At 34.7% G+C, this 20172-nt stretch overlaps 1 protein-coding gene across 2 annotated transcripts; it reads left to right on the top strand.

Annotated features, from left to right (window-relative positions):
- Positions 1 to 1495: 1495 nt before the first annotated feature.
- Positions 1496 to 19136, top strand: DppIII (dipeptidyl peptidase 3). 2 transcript variants are annotated; one of them, XM_085952920.1, is made up of 15 exons: positions 1496 to 1689; positions 1823 to 1988; positions 3567 to 3697; positions 4372 to 4524; positions 5309 to 5536; positions 6528 to 6651; positions 8103 to 8394; positions 11943 to 12196; positions 12357 to 12499; positions 12611 to 12722; positions 12809 to 12941; positions 13702 to 13825; positions 14853 to 15000; positions 15115 to 15288; positions 18905 to 19136. In XM_085952920.1, exons 2-15 carry the CDS (start codon positions 1838 to 1840, stop codon positions 19048 to 19050), a joined length of 2313 nt encoding a protein of 770 aa, XP_085809046.1. In that variant the 5' UTR covers positions 1496 to 1689; positions 1823 to 1837; the 3' UTR covers positions 19051 to 19136. The 2 variants fall into 2 exon arrangements, with proteins under 2 accessions (XP_085809046.1, XP_085809047.1); XM_085952921.1 differs by lacking the exon at positions 1823 to 1988.
- The last annotated feature ends 1036 nt before the right edge of the window (positions 19137 to 20172 follow it).

Raw genomic sequence — 20172 nt, 5'->3', positions numbered from 1 at the left:
ACACACTGTCATCATTCTAATACAGTTAATATATATTTATGAATTTAAATTTAAATTATATATTGGATAATATATAAGGAAACTAAGTTTAAAAATGATTTTTCGGTTCATATGGTGTGAATGGTTACTGGCGAAATGGTACTCGTACCTGTAATGTAGGTGTAGAGTATACGTTTCATAACTTTGCACCCCGGCTCTAGGATAGAAATGATGTAAGTAATAGTGTAGTTAAAAGTGCAAAGTTATAAAACGTACCTATACCTACTTTACATCACTTTGCACTATCTATGCTTTGCGAAGATAATACCACAAATGCACCAGACGCGCGCGGTAGGTTCATGATGGCTTGATGGCGCCCGTCCATTCAGTGCGAACATCTCTATGCGCGCAGTATGGGAAGAGCCCGCCGCATGTACGATCTTGCCTGCGCCAAGCTAGACGCACCAAAACAAGACGCGCGAACACCCGTCCCCGCGTATTGTCTACGGACATATCGAGATGTGTTCATACGTTTGAGTTGCCCGCACCGCCGCCAATACGCGCCCGCGGCCCACTACGGCCGAGCACTTGGGCTTTCAAAAGTGGGCGGCGAGCGTGTCCTACTTGTGTTTAATATAATATAACAACACACATTTGACGTAGTACCTACCTGCATCGTTCTGTCTACAATAATTGCTCACGACGTCCGTGAATCTGTTGGGTTAGCCGAGTTGACACAATCCGAGTACACTCGGACCGAGCGCACTCGTACGAGACAGTTTCATACTAATTACTCATATACGAGGTAGCTCGGAAGAGTAGAACGCCGTCCGAGTAGCTCGTATAAGCGTCAATTACATTGAGCTTCTTTACGAGCCGTTTGTTGGCGAATTTATAATCTGCCTGTAATGTCGCCCAGTGTAATCATCGAACAAGCTAACAAGCAGGTTGTAAACACTCTACCGATAAAAGTTGAAAGCCGGTCAACTTTACACGCTACACGCCGGCATGTGGGCATACTGCGTCTGCGCAGTAGAGCGCAGTAGCAACCTCCCGGTAAAAAAACGAAATACGTTCTGTCAAAATAGTCGCTGGCGAATGCGAATGGAAAGTTTTGTGTGTAATCATCAAATCGCAGTAGCTGAATCGCCCGCTTTTAAATTCGCCAACAAACAGCTCGTAAAGAAGCTCAATGTTATTGACGCTATAGGAGTAATAATGTATGAAGCTGTCTCGTAGGAGTGCGCTCGGTACGAGTGTACTCGGATCGTGTGAACGCGGCTTTAGCGAGTTTGCTGGTGTATACCTAGGCCTTTACTCTAAAATTTATTTGTATCAGACACACGTACCTACCAAATATCTTGATAATCTATAAGAAAAACTTGTTCATTATAAACATTTTACAAAATTAAAACATTATCGAGAAAATCAGCCATTGGGAAAAAGTATTATTAAAAGAGGAAAAATCTTTTAAGGTGTTACTATAATTTATAATTTTATTTCTGGCAACTTTTTCAGGACTGTCACGTATCACCGTGACAAGAAAGTTTTTTGTCGAGATTGGACAGATTAGGATAGTGATTAGAGTCGCCGGTTTAATATTTTATAAACTAAATTGTCTTTGTGCATTGAAGTATCATTCCCATACCATCAAATTTAATATTACTGAGAAAACTACAGTGTGAAAGATTACTTGGATTAATTCCATTGGTTAGTATTCGTTTTTAGTCCCAAAAATACATTATGTTTTGTAATATTTAACACTCAATATATCATATTTTACAATATTAAGAACTTTTAATTACATATTAAGTATATCAATAATCCACTATTTTAAATTCAGGTTGCCTTTTAAGTTATGAACTTACTAAGATCCCACTTAAACCGCTTGAGTAATTGTGCAAAACTTTTGAAAGTTGGCACTCGATTAATAATTGACAGTGCCCCAGTAAGATGCTGCTACCCGAAATATAAATCGAATCTTTATATTCCCTGGCGGAGATTTAGTGGTTAGTTCAAACATTCATATCAAGTTTTAAGTAATGTTGTTTTATCCTAGGTGTGACGTGACACATGATTCTTTTTTTATACACCTATCCTTCAGTGTCCTTAGTACAATATTGACTCGATGATGTGTATGAGTGTGATAAATATTTCTTATGCCCTTTCCCCTTCATAATGGCCCAAGTCAGGCAAATGTTGCGTCCCTATGATGCGTGTTGAAATACCGACACCATGGCCCCCACATCCTAAAACGAGCCCCCCTACCTATCACTAAGTTTAATGGCATGTGTGACGCTCAACAGAAGCGTTTTCAAAATTGTGTTAGAGGTATAAGAAAGGGCCCTCGGTTTATTTTTAGCAATGTTATGTAGTTTTAATACATCTTGAATTATGGAGTTGTCGAATATCAACACAAAACACTCAAATTGCATCTTATAACCTCATTTTTTAAATCGTGAAATGGCTCCGTAGGCGACTTTTTTTTACTATTAGAGCAAATTTGTGACGTGTGTTTATCTCACCTATCTGATCGTCGCGCCACGCCGGGCTCCCCTAAGCCCGGGCCCCTAGGCTTGAGCCCTGTCAGCCCCTCCTTGTGGGGGCCATGACCGACACTGTCGATAGACGGCAAACATTTGCCTGCCAACGGGTATGTCACCCTCTTCACAATGGTGAGCACCACGTGACTCCTAATATTTGCAAGTATTGGGCCATTGTGAAAACCAGCATTACAATTATGTGAATTATCTCGCAAATAAAAGATATACTTTAGAAATGTCCCTCAATAGAGCCCTAGTTCGGTTATGTCGTATTCAGTATTAAATTACTAATCACCTTCATCAGTTGACACAATTGTTTGAAGATATTTATATACTAATGTTTTTGGTCAAAATGAAACATGTGAATCGATAATAGCTAAATAAGCATGCTCAACATTGAATTTGAAATATTCATCTCTATGAGTAGAATAAAATTAGTAATCTAATTGTTTTATAAATTGGCTTTAGTAGAATCCAATCCAATAACTAATATATTGTTACGTAACCGCACTTAAACTGACACAAAGTCATGTTTATACACCCGGTAAAAATTAGTAATAACAATACTATTTACAATATAGCTTAAAGTAAATAATTTTTAAAGATAACGATCTATTTGTTTATCATTTCATTTTCTGAGTGACCATCACTCTTCACACCTGCTTCTCTCGGGGCAGAATTAAGGCTGCCCCCATTAAACTCCTTCACTTGGTCACTCCAGCGCGTCTACGCTCTTCCTCTTGTTCAAATTCCCTTGAGGCTTCCCAATACAACCAGCCTCTCCAGCTTCTCCAGATTGTACCGAATAGTATGTCCAAAAAACTGCAGAATGCGTCTCAGACATTTTGTTGAGAGCCGTTCCTTTATCTTGAATCTCTGGATGATTGACTGGTTCATTCTGTACCCTGACCAAGAAATACAAAGCAGTCAGCACTAAATCACATTTCAAAGTCAACCGTTTTCTTTATATATAAATTTAATAATCAATTGAAAGGTTAAATTTTTTAGTAATTTATCAAGTATCGGTATTGTTGTATTTTCCAGGAATGATGGCTTCAAACGTCACTTCTGAGTTTGTTCTGCCAAACAACCAACCCGTTGTGGAACTTGATTGCACAGCTGCCTTCAATGCATTGACTGATAATGAGAAATTGTATGCTCATCATCTAAGTCAGGTAATATTAATTGTTAAAGTTGTAGCCCGTTTACACGTGCACGGATTTACTGCTGACAGTACGGATTTTCGCGACCATAACAATAAAATGAAAGCGTAAACACGTATTATCATGCAAGTTGCAAAACTGCATGGATGGATCAAAAAAATTTAGTGGTGTCTGAATTTTCACATGACATGCTCATGCGCAGTAAAACGATAGTGGCGAACTTGTCGGTAAAAATATGAATTACACCGCACAGCTCATAAAACCTTCACGCAACAACAACCAACGTGTCTCTCTGACACTTGAAAAATAAAATTAGAGCGACAATTAGCATTAGCACAGTTATTATCACGATACTTTAATTTACACACTATTGCAAGTAGTAAATACTTCTTATAAAACTAATCTTTTTGTTTATTAATTTTTTTTTTTTTGAATGGGTACAAACAAACAAGTGAATCCCAAAAAATTAAAATAAGATGTTTTCTAGATGCAAAATAAAAACAGCAATAATTTACATACAGAGTAGGTTCATGGAATGTATTCCAATGTTGGCACTAAAATACGTATGTACCTATAGCTTTGTATACAAAGCAATTACATGTTGGTATCCTGTTTGACATATACTTTGGTATCTCATATTAATGTTTATGACGTTTAATGGAAAGTAAAATGATTCTGTATTTTAGGCATGTTGGGCTGGCGGTTTGATTGTACTTGTACAAACGAGTCCTGAATCGCCGCTGATCTTTTCTTTGCTGCACAGGATTATTACTGGTGAGTCAGTCGATGATCTAAAAAAAGCCGCCCTGGAAGGTGGTATTACAGAGGAAGAATGGACTGTAAGTATTATTTCAACTGAAAATGGTTTTATTGTCTTTTTTTTCTTTTATCGATAAAATAAATAAATTCATTTAAAAAAACAAAAAATATATATTGTAACAAATGAAGATTTTACATAATCAACTTAATCAGTTTGTGAAGAAGAACAATTATATAAAATAGATGAATCGACTCAGCCAGTAGATCAAAACTCTTGTGGTTGGCAGAGTAGAGAAGAAACTCCAGTCTCTCGGTGTATTCAACTAGATGTTCAGAGCAAGGGAGAGAGATGACGGCAATAGGGAACTCCTGGGATTTAGCATTTTAATATTAATACTAATAAAGAAATTACTTTTCTTTTATATTAATTTTATATAAGTATGTATAATAATTTTATTCAGGCAGAACCAGATGCCATAGGCCTTGTCCACACAGCGTGTATTGACTCGCGCTTAAGTTGCACATTCTCCAGGTACATGTGACCTCATTGAGCCGTCCACATGGATTTGCGCTGTGACGACTGTTGCGCGACTATCGCCCGCTATCGCTAGACTCTGGAGATCGCGGTGTTTACAGCCATTCCAAAATAAATTACGGCCGCCTGGCGCTCGAACGTGACAGTTTTTATGGCTACTCCAAAATAAATTATGTCATGTAGCTTGTTCGCTGCCAAATCGAATGCGTTATCTGGACGGAACACATTTTTGGTACTCAAGCGTAAAACGCGGTGAGACACACGCCATCTGGACAAGGTCTTACACAACACATTGACTAAATTATTATAATCTTCCTTTTTGATTTCAGGCATTCTTAGTGTACGCTTGCGGTTTGCTTTCAAATGCAGGCAATTATAAATGTATGGGAGATTCCAAGTTTGTACCGAATCTCCCGGCTGAAAGATTTTTAAAAATTGTCATGTGTTCAAAAGCTTACAGCAACGATCCTAACCACATAAAAAAGCTTTGGAATGATTCGCAAAAGCAAATGTATTCTCTCACCGATAGATTGAAAACTCTCGGGCTCGGAGACAAGGTAGGCATTTATAGCATCTTGTTTATATCTTATCTTATACCCTAAAGGCACAAATAACAAATATTCTGTCCGTGAATACCTTTTGTTTTAGGAATAATTAAAAAAATATATTTTAAAAGCAAAAATATTAAAGATGTGGGAATTAGAAGACGGAGCCGACAATAGTTTCCCAATTAAAATCACTGAAGCTTGTCAAGATTCGTAATAGCTATGGAATAACAGGAAATGTGTATTTGACGTTTCAATTATTCTATGAAAATTAGCGGTAGGGCTGAACTTCTATTTTCAAAGACCAAATTATTAGCACTTTTTACAAATTTAATACTAATATAAAATAATAATAAGCATTATGTACATATAAAGATTTTGAATATAAGAGTAATAGATAGTAAGAGCATTTCTTATTTTCTATAATAAAAACATTGAAGCTTTACAATCCTATGTGGATCTGGGCCGCCTCACGAAGAAGTTTCTTAACCTTGCGTCTTACAGTGGGCGAAGTCAAGGCGAATGCAACGCGACGCGGCGCGGCACGGAAATATCAAAAACATGGAGTGCCACATGGATTAGCCTACATGCAGATTACGCCCGGCAAGCGATATCTTTGAATAATATCGTGTCAACGTGGTTACGATTTTTATAAATGACAGCATTGATAATTAAAAATGCAATGTTTTTGTTGTTCGCTGTTGACTTGAAACTCTTCTTTAAAGTTGTCACCTTGCTTTATTCGACTGACTTTCTCTTAGGTATGCTTACATGCTGTAGTTTAAAGTTAAAAAGAGATCTATAAATATTTAGCTACATATTTTTCACATAGACAAAGATACATTCCACATACTTCATAGATTACTGATCTAACAATCTTTTACCTGAGCAATTCTTTTATAAAATTTATATTGTTATGTTAAATTTATATTCACTTACTTATATAAGTTATTTTTGATTTCTTTTGTTTTTTTTTTCCTAATTAAATCCCAACATTTTACAGGGAATATCAACATATTTTTCTGGAAATTGTACAATGGATGATGCCAAACTTGTCGGAGATTGGTTATGCTCTAAAAAAATAGAGGCTTACAACTGTAGAACTTTTAAAACAACAGTTGACAATGGTTTGTAATAATTATTTATTAAAATAATGAGAATGAGTAGATTGAATGTTAATTATGTTTTATTATTGTTATTACATATTATTTATTTATGTAAATTTTCTTCAATCTTTAATGTCTATTTTTTTGATTGTTTCCTTATCCCTTTCAATCCTCTGCTTCTCTCAGGGTAGAGTGAAGGCTTTCTCCACTTTGCCTTCCCCGGAGGCTACCCATAACCACAAGTCTCTCCAAGTTATTCGGTTCGCACCGAACAATGTCAAAAAAAAACTTCATAATGGTTCTCAAACATATTGTCGATAGCCGTTTTTTTATCTGTAATGTCTGGATGATTGACTGATTCGTCCTGTACTCTGTCCAAGGAATACGAAGAATTTGGTGCCAACGCCACATTTCGAAGGCATTGCCTTCCGCTCCCTTGCCCACAGGGTCCATGTCGTTAATGTATGTATATACTAATTTGAAATGAAATCAATGAATCTAACAAATTTAATATCAAATAATTATTAGGCATCATCTTCATTAGAAGTGCGATAAACCAGGCGGGGTTTTGGTTTTCTCCAACAATTCTCTCCACTTGTTTCTATCCAAAGTGGTCGCTTTCCAGTTTGATTTAGATACCCAAGTATGCGGCAGTCATTGGTAGTTCCATGTGGCCAATGAAATTTTAGCATGCCTCTTCTGCACCCTACCGGATTGCTCGATATGTATGTATCACTCTCTTTGTCAGTGCATTGTTGTTCATACAGTACACATGACCTAAACTGTTGTTTTTCAGTCTTAATTGATTCAACTTCAAGGCGGTATTCGCAGACCCATGGAGATCAGATGAATATATGTACTTGAATGCCAAAAATATTAAGTGTTTCGGTTATCCTTTCCTTTTATCACTAAATTAGAAACAAAGTAGGAGTATATTATTATGTTTTATAGTATGATTGTGTGTATATTAAAACATGAGTAATATACAGATTTCACTTATAAATAATTATATATATACTTATAAATACTTATAAATAGCTACATGTTTATTCACGCGATATATCTGTGCGCGAAAGAAAGAAGGCATTTAGTCTAAAATATATACTTTTCAGGATAGCCGAAAGAAGATTGACTTTTGGCTTTTTTTAGATTATTGTAATTCAGAAGCGTTATTGATAATATGACCTAATTTTTTTCTCATTTCTACATATTTAACTCTTCGTTTGATTTTTAATGCCTCTTTCTTTCTCACAAATATATTCCGAGCTGATTTAAAAAAAATATATAAGTATTCAGTGTTTATTCACAAAATAATGATGTCTATTAGAAAGATTGGTTTCTATTTTATCTATCTTATTTATCTATAAAACTATTTTAATATAATATATTTTATTTATCTATAAAACTATTTTATCAGATGATTGTATCGATTCAATATTCAATTTTCTCTTGATTTGACAATTATATTTTAGGTGTCAGCCTGTACTCAATTGTATTGGCGAGTGAGGAATCAGGGAAGAAAAGCAACATAACAAAAGAGCGAGAAATGTTTAAGGATTCCATGTTCGAAGTCGTCCGCGGTGATTACTCCACGATACTTGTGAAAGTGAATGAACACTTAGAAAATGCAATAAAATATGCCGCTAATGATAACGAAAAGGAAATGTTGAAACACTACATGATGAGTTTCCGAAGCGGCGAATTGGAGGAGCATAAAAATGGCAGCCGTTATTGGATTAAAGACAAGGGACCAGTTATTGAAACGTAATAAAATAATTTATTTCCTTGTCAATCTATTACAACTTATGGCCATAGATACAGGCCATAAATTGAACGTCGAGACCATTGGCGGCCTTAGGCCCGAAAAAGTAGTAGGTCAATTTTGAATATATTATTTTAATTTGCCTTTTCGTTGTATACTTAAAAGACGTATTGCAAATTGGCTGTTTATACATTACTAGCTGACCCGGCGAACTTTGTACCGCCTCAGAATCAATAATCTTGTGTTAACTTATTAGCTGAATTAAATTCAGTTTTTTATTAAGTTAAAATCAGTACTCAAAATGAATAAGTTCAATAAATGTGCAAAAATCAAATTAAAATGAAAAGTATTTTAATTACATTGAACTGTACACACTGTACACCCACGATGGTCGCGTAGATTAAGCATCGGTATATAGTGTCGAGGGTCCCAGGTTCGAATCCTGGGTCTGGCAAGTTCACATATTGTTTTTCAATTTGTACATGAGTCAGCGTATGGTCCTAATACGTTGAGCAAGTGGCTGACATCCATTTCTCGTAAAAAAGAATGTAATTCACGTGGCAGCAAGGCATTTGCTTTATTGAAGCGAATCGAAATGATTCGCGTAGCATTTGTTGCACTACTTTCTGTTAAACTATTTGCTGGATGGGTTTCACTCGGTTCGATTTCCTTCGTTGAAGCACCTTGTGATATACGACATTTTTCGTTTTGTTGTCAGGTACGAAAGCGAATAAAGCAGATGGTTTGCCGACACATGACCATGCTACGTATAACCTTCAGTTGTAAATTGTGCGGTGGCAAGCCAGGCAGATCCAATGAGTTTAAAAATTCAGTTGGATAGTTGGTTGCTTCGCCTTCGTTTGTTACACAGTCGATAGATTTGAAGGAATGCAGTGGACCAACGATTTGATTTTGAATTGTGAAGTTTAAGTGATCCGCATCTTTGTTCTTTGCCGCAAGACTGCTCATTCACTCAACCAATTGTGATTTTTGTGGTTAGCAATGATGTTCGGTAACACTTTGTTGATGAGTTCATCGTTAAGCAATGCAACTCGCATGTTTGTCGTCAGCTGAAGTTTCTTTACATAGCGCCACAGAGTCGATGATTTGAGGCAAGCATTTATTACATCGGCAGCGGCCGATCTTGGAATGACTGGTAGTATTTGGCGGAAATTGCCAGATAGTAGAATCATTACGCTTTCAAAACTTCTTGAGTCATTACGCAGATCTTTCATAGTTCGATTGAGTGCTTTCAATGCGCGTTTGTGCGCCATTGTGCATTCATTCCAGGTGATGATTTTACTTGCTAACAAAACTTTAGCCATTACTGAGTGTTTTGCAATGTTGCATGTCGGTTTTTCAGTCGTTTGCAGGTTTAAGGGCAATTTCAACTTTGAATGAGGCGTTCGGCATCCTTCTAGCAACGTGGCTACTATCCCAGAAGAAGCAACTGCTACAGCATTTTAGGATCTCGCACGAATAGTAGCCAAAATCAATGACATGAGGAATGTCTTCCCAGTTCCACCGGGCGCGTCGAGGAAAAATAAGCCACCATTTTCATCATTAATTGCCTTCATTAATGTATCGTACACTTCTTTCTGTTGGGGCTTCAACAGTGGTACATTCGTTCGAACTGATTGGTTCAATGCATCTCGATCATATTCACGTTCACGTTCCAATTCTCGATTGAAAGCGTCGTTCATTCCACGATGTGGCGTTGGCTAACTTGACTAACAAACTGCCGCACATGAGGTAACACATGTATTCGATCTTTAAAACAAACCCTGGTTATGTATTTCTTCATTCACCTTGAGATCGGGATTCCCTGAACTGACACGAATTCGATGTAAAATGTCTTCTGACATGTCATCCTTGTACTTGTTCCACAGTACAGGTGGATTCGATGGGAAGCATGTCGAAATAATGATAGCAAATAATGTGCGTATCTGATTTGGAGATGTAAAAACAATTGCTTCAGCGATTGTCATATCCCAATGACTATCGTTTTCAGGCAAATTGAGCTGTTGACATGAAGCACGAAATGTTGGGCGCACTACACCATTGAGAGTAAATTTCGACTATCATTATTTCTTTTGTTTGTTTGTTACTTGTTTATTGTTTCTGTCATGTATCAGAGATGGCGTTGTATACGGATTTAAATTTTTTGTGATTTTCTTTTATTTTCGAATGCGCGAGTTCATTGTTCAAAATGTCAAAATGTATGAGAAAATGAATTTTCTTCATAATTTATTTTTTCCGTGATTTATCCAATGTTTTAATAGTTATTCTGCTATTCGGGGCGGAGACAAATCCAACAAATCAAAGATCATAAAAATCGGTGCAGCCGTTCTTGAGTTATAAATGGTGTAACTAACCCGACTTTGTTTTTTATATATAGATAGAAGATGTGCTAGAAATTGTTATAGGTAGATACTTACATACATTCACATTTTTCACATAGCCAACCATCGTTAACCGAAATCGCACACAACATGTTATAATTTTTTGTAAAATAGGTCCACTTGCCATGTCGCCAATGCCACAAAATTTCACAAAAATGTTATAAACCAAACTTTGTGTGTCTATTTATTATAATAACTGTACCAAATACTATTTATATAAGATTAAAACAACTTTTTCAACTGCCAGATATACGAGTCGTCGTCGCGTACTGTAGTACCTACTGTACGACCAGGGAACTCAACTCAGGAACTCAGGGAAAAAAGGCTTTTAGCTTTCTCTCCGTCTCACATATGAAAAAGAGAGAGAAAGAAATATTTTATTGTTCCGTCAAATTCTAAATTGACCCAAGCGCGTTGAGACGAGAAGTTGGACGTTGCGTGTGAGACTTGTGTGTATTGTAACTACATACATGTACATAATATATCTACATTAGCGTGCATCTAACGTTGACGATTTAGTGTAGCCGATAGGTAATAATAATTACTAGCTGATCCTCGCCAGCCTGTCTCGCTAGTAATAATTATAATTGACATTGTATAGATATTTTTAGAGGGTCAATGACCATTTGACCTAAAGGGCCAGCCGCCATTGGTCGAGACCATGATAAGTGTTGGCCGGAATAAATTATATTTTTCGCACCTTGTAAAGGAAGCCATTGAAATTGATCGGAACCATGGCAATATTAATAGAGATAATGGGTTATGATTAAAAACGTTATGACATCTGGCTCCTCCAGCAAAATCCAATATCCGATCTGGAGTCTCCGGTCGCAAGCGACACAGTAAACTATCACCCCCTTTTAACTCTAAGCAACATTCGCTGTCAGCTAAACAGAACCTTTTTCAACACACTTAGTGTGGCATTTACATTCACACACTCATCATTACATTATTTATTGAGAATGGCTTCTGCAAGGAGCCCGAAGCGTAGAGGAAACAAGGAAAAAGAACACACGGTGAAATCTAAATACGAAGTAGTAATCTAAATAGAAGTGAGTTTATAATAAAACTCACTTATGCTATGTGACAATTATTATTATTATTGTTTACTTTTTGTTTTTTACTGATTTCTTTTTAATGCCATGCAGATATCAAGGATTCATTGAGACTTACCGTGATCCAAGCGGTCAGAGAGGTGAATTTGAAGGATTTGTAGCAATGGTAAATAAAAAAATGTCTGAAAAGTTCAAAGCCTTAGTGGATAACGCCGAAAGCTTCTTGACTCTCCTGCCGTGGGGATCACAATTAGAGAAAGATAAATTTCTTCAGCCCGATTTCACAAGTTTGGATGTCCTCACATTTGCCGGGAGCGGAATTCCAGCCGGAATAAACATTCCAAATTGTGAGTCATTAAAAAATATTATTTATTTACTCCACCACAATATGTACCCGCTGCGTATTAATTATCGACAACATAATAATTCATTTCCAAAAAATGTACTATATGGGTAATATTGTATACACAAAAATATGTACAATATGTCTTTTGTCTCTTCTTTAAGATGACGAAATTCGTCAGAGTGAAGGATTCAAAAACGTATCACTCGGAAACGTGATTCCCGCTCACTATAAAGATGCAGTGACACCCTTTTTGACCGAGGATGATTCAAAACTGCTGAACACATACAGAGTTCCATCTTTTGAGGTAAAGCTAATACATACATACTACATAAGTATCTGTGTAATAAATATGGCTGAGTTTTTAAATGTACTCTTTAATTACACAACATGATTACTGTAGACTCCCTTTTTTTAGGTGCAAGTCGGGCTTCATGAACTCCTGGGGCACGGGAGTGGAAAATTGTTTTACAAAAATGCAGATGGATCATTCAATTTTGATATAGAAACTGTGAAAAATCCTCTTACCGGTAAGACTTTCAGCTAGAATGATATTATTTGGAAACGATGCGTTTTGTTTTAATTCATCGACTTCATTATAACTTTTTGTTTGAAGGAGAACCGATTACATCATGGTATAAAGAAGGGGATACATATGATTCTCAGTTTACTAGTCTTGGATCCACTTTCGAAGAATGCAGGGCCGAAGCGGTGGGCCTGTATTTATCTTTGGATAGAAATGTACTAAAGTAAGTCATTTATGAACATAATAATGATCTTATTGTAAAATTTATAAATTAAACCAATACGTACTAAAGTTGCAGACTTATCTAAAGGCGTTAACTATATTGCAGGAATCATCAGAAATGCAATGTTTTTTGTTACCTACCATTGTTTTTCTGCTTGGTGTGCCAATACCCTGTGTCTAAAAGTATCAATACTTTCTATCAATGCCAAAGGTATCAATGTCTTTTTCTTTCGATACGATACTTTTTATTCATGACTTGCGAACCATAAAAACAGCTCTCATAGAAAATGATCTTTTGATACCAATTCTTGCATTGCAAGTATGTGTTGTTACTTTTTTTCCAATACCGATAATTTTATTGCTTCTTTCATTATGACAAACAACCCTACCTATTCATATAATATTGAAACAGCTATAATTTTGTATCTCTGGTGAAATTATAATGGATCCTTCTCTAGAAAAAAAGAGTTATTGCGGTAATGTTAGTTTTTGTCAAATCAGTTCAAATGACACATTTATTTAATCTTGAGAACAGACGGTACTAAAAGTATTAGGGTGGTGACACGCGTCACATAGCACTATTGTGAACTGACACATCGTGCTTCATCAACATTATCTCAAAACGAAGATTTCAGGATAACACTACTTTTCTGGAGAGGGGCTCGATTGCAAACGCATCATGTCAAGCATGTTCTATTGCATAATTATATTATAGATGGTTTTTTATTTTATCTAATGAAATTAATTTTAATCATTTCTAGAGTGTTTGGCTATGAAGGGAAGGTAGCAGATGATATAATCTATACAAATTGGTTGAGTTTATTATGGAATGGAGTCGCCAAAGCCACAGAAATGTATCAGCCTGCAACGAAAGCCTGGCTTCAGGTATAACTATGAAATATAATATGTACATCTTATTTCCACGTTACCTAAACCTTTTGGGATTGTAGTGTGCCGCTCAATTCAGTCCGTCGTAGGCCTCAGGGCGCAGCAAACACGCATTACACGGTCATGTACAGATATCCAAATTAACATATTATATATAATTAACTCAAATAAACGGATATCAAGTGTTCAAACGTGTTTCACATGGTCACCCTAAAATACAATTCCACAATGGTGATCCTGATAATATGATCCATTCATTTGTATGAGTCATAGGTGGACCGATATCTCAAAGCATAGCACTCGTCCAGTGACAATGAAAGATGCAAGGTTCGAGTCCCAATTGGTCTATCTTTTTTCTAGGATTTTTTAAAGTAGGTAATATGTTTTCTGACATTTTTTGAAATGATATATTTTCAGTTTCTTCCATTCTTAAATCTTGTGTGTATTTGATATCGAATAACAAAATAATAATTTAATAATTCACAAGTATGAAAACATCATTAATACAATTTGGCTGACGCCATCTATAAATGGTGTTAGTAATATCATTGCCCCGATTTAATCACAGCTTTGTTGAAGTTTGAAACATCTCTGATAAAAGTATTAGGGGCACTCGTCCTGACAGTGAAAAACGTGAGATTAGAGTTTCATTCGGTCTACCTTTTTTCTACAATATGTAGTTTAAAATACCATGTTACTTCAGCCATTGATAAAAAATAGGTCTTGGTAGATTTTGAATTGAAATTCTACAACTTGGTTAAGACAGTCGAGATTAGTCACGACAGTAGAGAAGAGTCGATAGATATTTCAGCTTTACACTATTTTTCTAAATAAAATGGAATTCAGCCAAACAAATGCTCATACTCAATAACGTTGTTGACCTTTTGTAAGATTTGTAATTTTTTTTAATATAATCTCCATGCAGATAACTTTTCTTACTACAGGAACATTTGTGTACATATTTAGTAGTGTTTATAGAAATACTTGAATGTATCTTTATTATAATAATTATTGTTATATATAGGCTCATTCCCAAGCCCGCTTTGCGTTGATGCGCCTTCTAGAACTCGACGGTGAAGGAATGCTTACCATCGCAGAAACCGAACCAGGAAAAAATCTATTGGTGACATTGGATCGTTCTAAGATTGAAACTATCGGAAAGAAAGTAGTAGGTCAGAAACAAATTTATTAATTGAGAAATTGTAGAACTCCATCAAATCAAATTTATTGATTATCTTCATTATTCCGCAAGCATCAATGTTTATAATTTGATTTGAATTTTTCAGGCAACTTCTTATTGAAACTTCAAGTTTTAAAATCAACAGCGGATGTTGAAGGTGCTAAAAAGCTCTTTGACCACTACAGCGCGTTGAATGACACTTGGCTAGGCTGGAGAGATATAGTGTTGGCTCATAAACAGCCGCGCAAGATGCTGGTACAACCCAACACTTACATCAACGGTAAATGTATATCATACATACACTTAGAATTTGGGTTTGGAATCCTGAGATTAGCTTTTACATAATATGAATGTTATCTGAAATAACATTTTTGTAAACTTAATTAACCCTCCTAAGGAATGTGTATTTTTAATAACATGTTATTACAGTAAAACCTCGTTAGTAAGAACACTGATAATTCGAAATTTGCCGTAATTCGAAATTTTCCCGAAAAAAAAGCCCCTTGAACATTATTTTCATATAAAACCATACCTCTAATTCGAAATGATTTCAGAGTCCCTGGCATACAAAAATATTCAATAAATCATAATAAAGTACACTATTTCATGAGCCAGTCATTGAAAATTGTGAGACTATTCTTAAAAAATCAAAAATTACTTATTTTAAGAAGCTAATAAAAATAATCCTGATATTTTATGACCCAATTCGGTAGGTACATCTATGATCAGAAACAAAATTAATTAAAATCAAACAATTTTTTTTTTCAAAATTTTAATATTTTCCACCCATACATTTCATAATTCGTAATTCGAATTTTTTTCGATTTTCGGTCCCAGGGAATTTGTATTAATGAGGTTTTACTGTAATTTTTTATTGACATAGAATTTAAAAAAACAGCCAGTGCAAGGCCTGGGGACTCAATTGCGAGTTAAGATAGTAGTGCTAGTAGTTATTGATTATCTTTGAATGCAATGTAATATGTATGAAGATTTTCAATTGAATATTTCATTCAAATTAATTAATGTACCTCCCATTTTACAACAATCATCATTTATCATTAATACTTTGGACGCAGAAGACGCACCCGACGCGTAATGACCAGGCGGCCGATTGATGTAATTAACGTGCATTTTAAAGGGGGCAATTAAAAAATCATTATCTACTCAGCAGCGAATGAGTTAATTAACAGTTACCATACCTATTGCATTTGAATAATAAGCAATAACAAACACTGTGATCGAAATTGACAGCATCGTGCCCCGGCCTGAATATAGTCTGCCATGAGTCGATGGTTCTTAATATTTTATTATGTAATATATGGAAAACTTTTTTTTCCAATTTGGGTTCTAGATTTTTAATGTAAAATGTGTTTATTTAAAAACATAATATGCTATCGGTTAAGTGTATTTGACGACAAAAATGTAATGTACTTTTATAAACTTTCTTAAATATTGAAATATTATATTGAACCAAAAATTATTTAATGCCAAATTTGGGCCTGGATTGTTAAAGGAAAGGCCCTCGCTGGAATTACAATGTCAAGTACTCATTACTACTAATCACTCAACGAGCATATCACAATAAACGAACCACTAGATATTGAAATTCGAGGAAACAAATCGAGGTTTAAGAAACAATACCTTGTAAGTGACAAAATAACAAGTTTACAAGAGGGGGAAAAACTCATCTGCACACTGTGTTTGATATTACAAATCAACATTTTGTCATCAATAGTAAATGTATGTATGTAGTATGAGAATTACCTACACACATCTGACAGGTAGCTGGCGGCAAAGAAAATGATGCATTTACGAGTTATCATTAGTAGAATAGTAGCCATAGTATATGCGAGATATCGTTGCAATTAGGTGCTAAATATATTTTAAGATTTTTCAGCTTCGTCGGTAGATGCCAATACTACCAATATATTCAATAATGCAAAAAACCTATTTTTAACAAACTGTCACTTACGAGATGGCGTTTCTTAACCCTCGAAATAAAGTATATGTGAGGCGTCTAATTACAAAAAGCGACAAGTCCACAATCAAAAATTCAAAATAAAATTGGACGTAGCGCTACTTGTACCTCACTTTTTAATTTATTCCGCATAAGGCACATATTTCCGTGACACTGTCATGAGTTTACCAGATGCTACAGCATGGGAGACGCCATTTCCAATACTGAACGTTCCCTTATTGGTTGACTTAAACACGCGCGGAATCAACCAAGCTTTAAATAATATGAAACACGGACTTGGTGCTTTTTGTAATAAATCGAGACTTAAAATATTTTTTTTTGTAAGGTTATGTCGCTTTTTGGAATTTATAGATCAAAACATATTGTGTAAAATTATACAAAATGTGCGTATTTTTTTCTCGATTTTGACCAAATGTGGACTTATCGCTTTTTGGAATTAGACGCCTCATGTATTGCTACACTGCGCTAAGGGTAAACCCATAGGTGGTACTCGGTAATGTTTTTTTTACATTGTATGAGGGTATCTATTGATAATTTCTGGTATTACTTAAATGTGTTTAGAAATAAGTTCACTACATTGTGAATATATTAGATAACAGGGATTCTTACCAACCATTATAAAATATTGGATTTAAAAAATATGGTACAGCATTTTAAATATTTTTTTTAATTTTCCGTTTGTGACATCTGTCGATTGAATCTTTAGTCCAATATGTAGTTAAAACAGTGCCCCGCACAGAATAAAATGATGTATTCATGTTTTCGTGATGGAAACCACTTAAAAATTAATACTATCATGGTTATTAACTTTCGTTTATCGGCGTTAAGAATGAAAATCTGTTAAAATATCATCAAACCATGGAAGCAATTTTAGATACAGGATAATACAGGGACCAGTTTTATTACAAATTATCATTTGTATTTTCAAGTTTCGGAACAAAAAATCATACCTTTTGAAATTTCATAATGAATTCGCAAAATTACACTTATTGCGAGAATCATACTATCACAAACAAACAATCAACCATTGCACGATTGATACTCAAGCACGAATCAAATTGCGAAAATACCTTTTAATAAAATTCTTATCATATTCTAGATTTTTTTTGGGCAAAGTAAATGGAAATGAACGTCATTGTAGTTATTGATTGGTATATTTTTATATAATCAATTAATATGACACATTTGGTTAGTTTGATTAGTTGCAAAAAAGCGCCACTATCTATTTTGACCAATGCATGAGCATTTGACACATTTGGTTTAGTTGCAAAAAACACCACCAGAGCGCCACTATCTAATTTGCCCAATGCATGAACTAGGCAGAAAAATTACTGACGAATTCATGCACTCGGCAGATAATTTGCCTAATTCATGAATAAGGCAACGAGCTTGCATTTTTCATGATTTAGGCAAAATTTTGCCCATTTCATGTAATAGTCAATTTCGCACATTCGGCGTAACATATACACAAAAATAAAGTCATAATAAAATAAAAATGTATTGTTATATGAAAGTTGTGATTTAACTTCTTATGCATTTTATTAGATACCTTTTTTGTGTGGGTGTTTATCATTGCACCAATGGTGACCTAGTTGCTAGAGCGTGTGGGACTGAAGCCACCGGTTGCGGGTTCGATCTCATGGGTGGAAAACATACATGCTATTTCTTTTGTGTGTTTGGTGCAGTGCAAAGACCCAATAGATTGGGCGAATCGCCAACTACACTTTCTCGTATTTAATAAAAAAGATCTGTCAATATAACCTCCGTATCGTTGAGGTCCACTTAAGAGCGAATTGTAAAATACTTTGGTGCTTCGATTCTCAAATGAATTTTTTCTGTAGTGTTAATGATATCTCTATATAAATTAATGTATCATTGGAGTATGTGTTAATTTATTATTTCCTTCATGCTGCTTTAGGTTCATCTGTGATGTTGAAGACATACGAGCCTAGCCTCAATGGCTTGATTGAATCGTGGGCTGACCGGTTTTCTGGAACTGAAATTGATTCAATTCTAGAGAAATTGGCAGATAACGACAAAAGGCATTTCTTGGATATGTGTTAAATTTATTCCTTTGTTGATTTTTCTTACTTTTGCACATTGTATGTGGTAAGTCCTTTGAAAACTTTTTAATAAAATTTTATCAACTACACATGACTTTTATTTCAAAATGCATATTGTATAAGTACACAAATAACGTCAATTGTGTAAAGTTAGAAAATATATGGATGTATCTACCAAATATTTTTTGTAAATTTACAATGTACCATTTTTTATTTATCCGACGTGACTTTTTTTCAAAAAGATCTCTGCTTCTAGTTTGACACTTGTAGAAAAAGTTTGTGATCCCTGTAAGGATTGTATGCAGGTGAAAACGAATAAAACAAAATGTAAAACTGTAAAATATATTTTTTCAAAGGAAACATTATCAAGTATGTTTTTTTGATGTCAGTTAAATAACGACTATAATATTATCTGAAAACGGGTCAATCTGTTTATAATAATATATTGGCAGATATTAATTTATTATTACTGTAAAAAATACATATTTATGGAGACAAAATATTGCAATAAATAATCTAAGTCAAAACTACTTATCTATGCATATCAAATAGCATATTCTACAGTCGGAAAACTTTTGATATTTCAACACATTGGTTAAAAAACACTCTAGTACTATATAATAATTATAATACATAATACATTTTATTAAACTCTCTTTCGCGATAACAAAATACAATTAAGAAATGATACCTATCGAGAATGTGGAAAGGTGTCCCAAATTAAGTACTCTAAATACTAAAATGACTTTCCGTAAAATAATTATTTTTTAGAGTGGCATCCGTATTGCAATGTGGCATAATGCTTTTGCCTAATATTCTTAACTATACAGATATTAGTTTATTTACACAAATATTGGCCACTGCTGAAGTATGTAAATACAAAAAAATCTTAAAAATTGACTAATAATTTATCCATTAGGCATTTTACACATTATAATAAAAATTAGTTTAAACTGATGATAGTTAATTTAAATAATGTTTTACACAAATAGAGATTCAGGCGGCATAATAGTCAAATCCTACCACAATAAAACCGCATTTTTTACATACTTATAGTTAATAAGCATTGTTATAGCATGTAACAATAGTATGCCAAGTGTACGAGGCACATTTGTAAGAATAT

This window comes from Rhyacophila brunnea, unplaced genomic scaffold (genome assembly GCF_057557595.1).
Source record: "Rhyacophila brunnea isolate RB1 unplaced genomic scaffold, BYU_Rbru_1.0 scaffold_3, whole genome shotgun sequence".
NCBI classification, from domain to species: Eukaryota; Metazoa; Arthropoda; class Insecta; order Trichoptera; family Rhyacophilidae; genus Rhyacophila; species Rhyacophila brunnea.
This window is presented reverse-complemented; position numbering and strand designations above follow the sequence as displayed.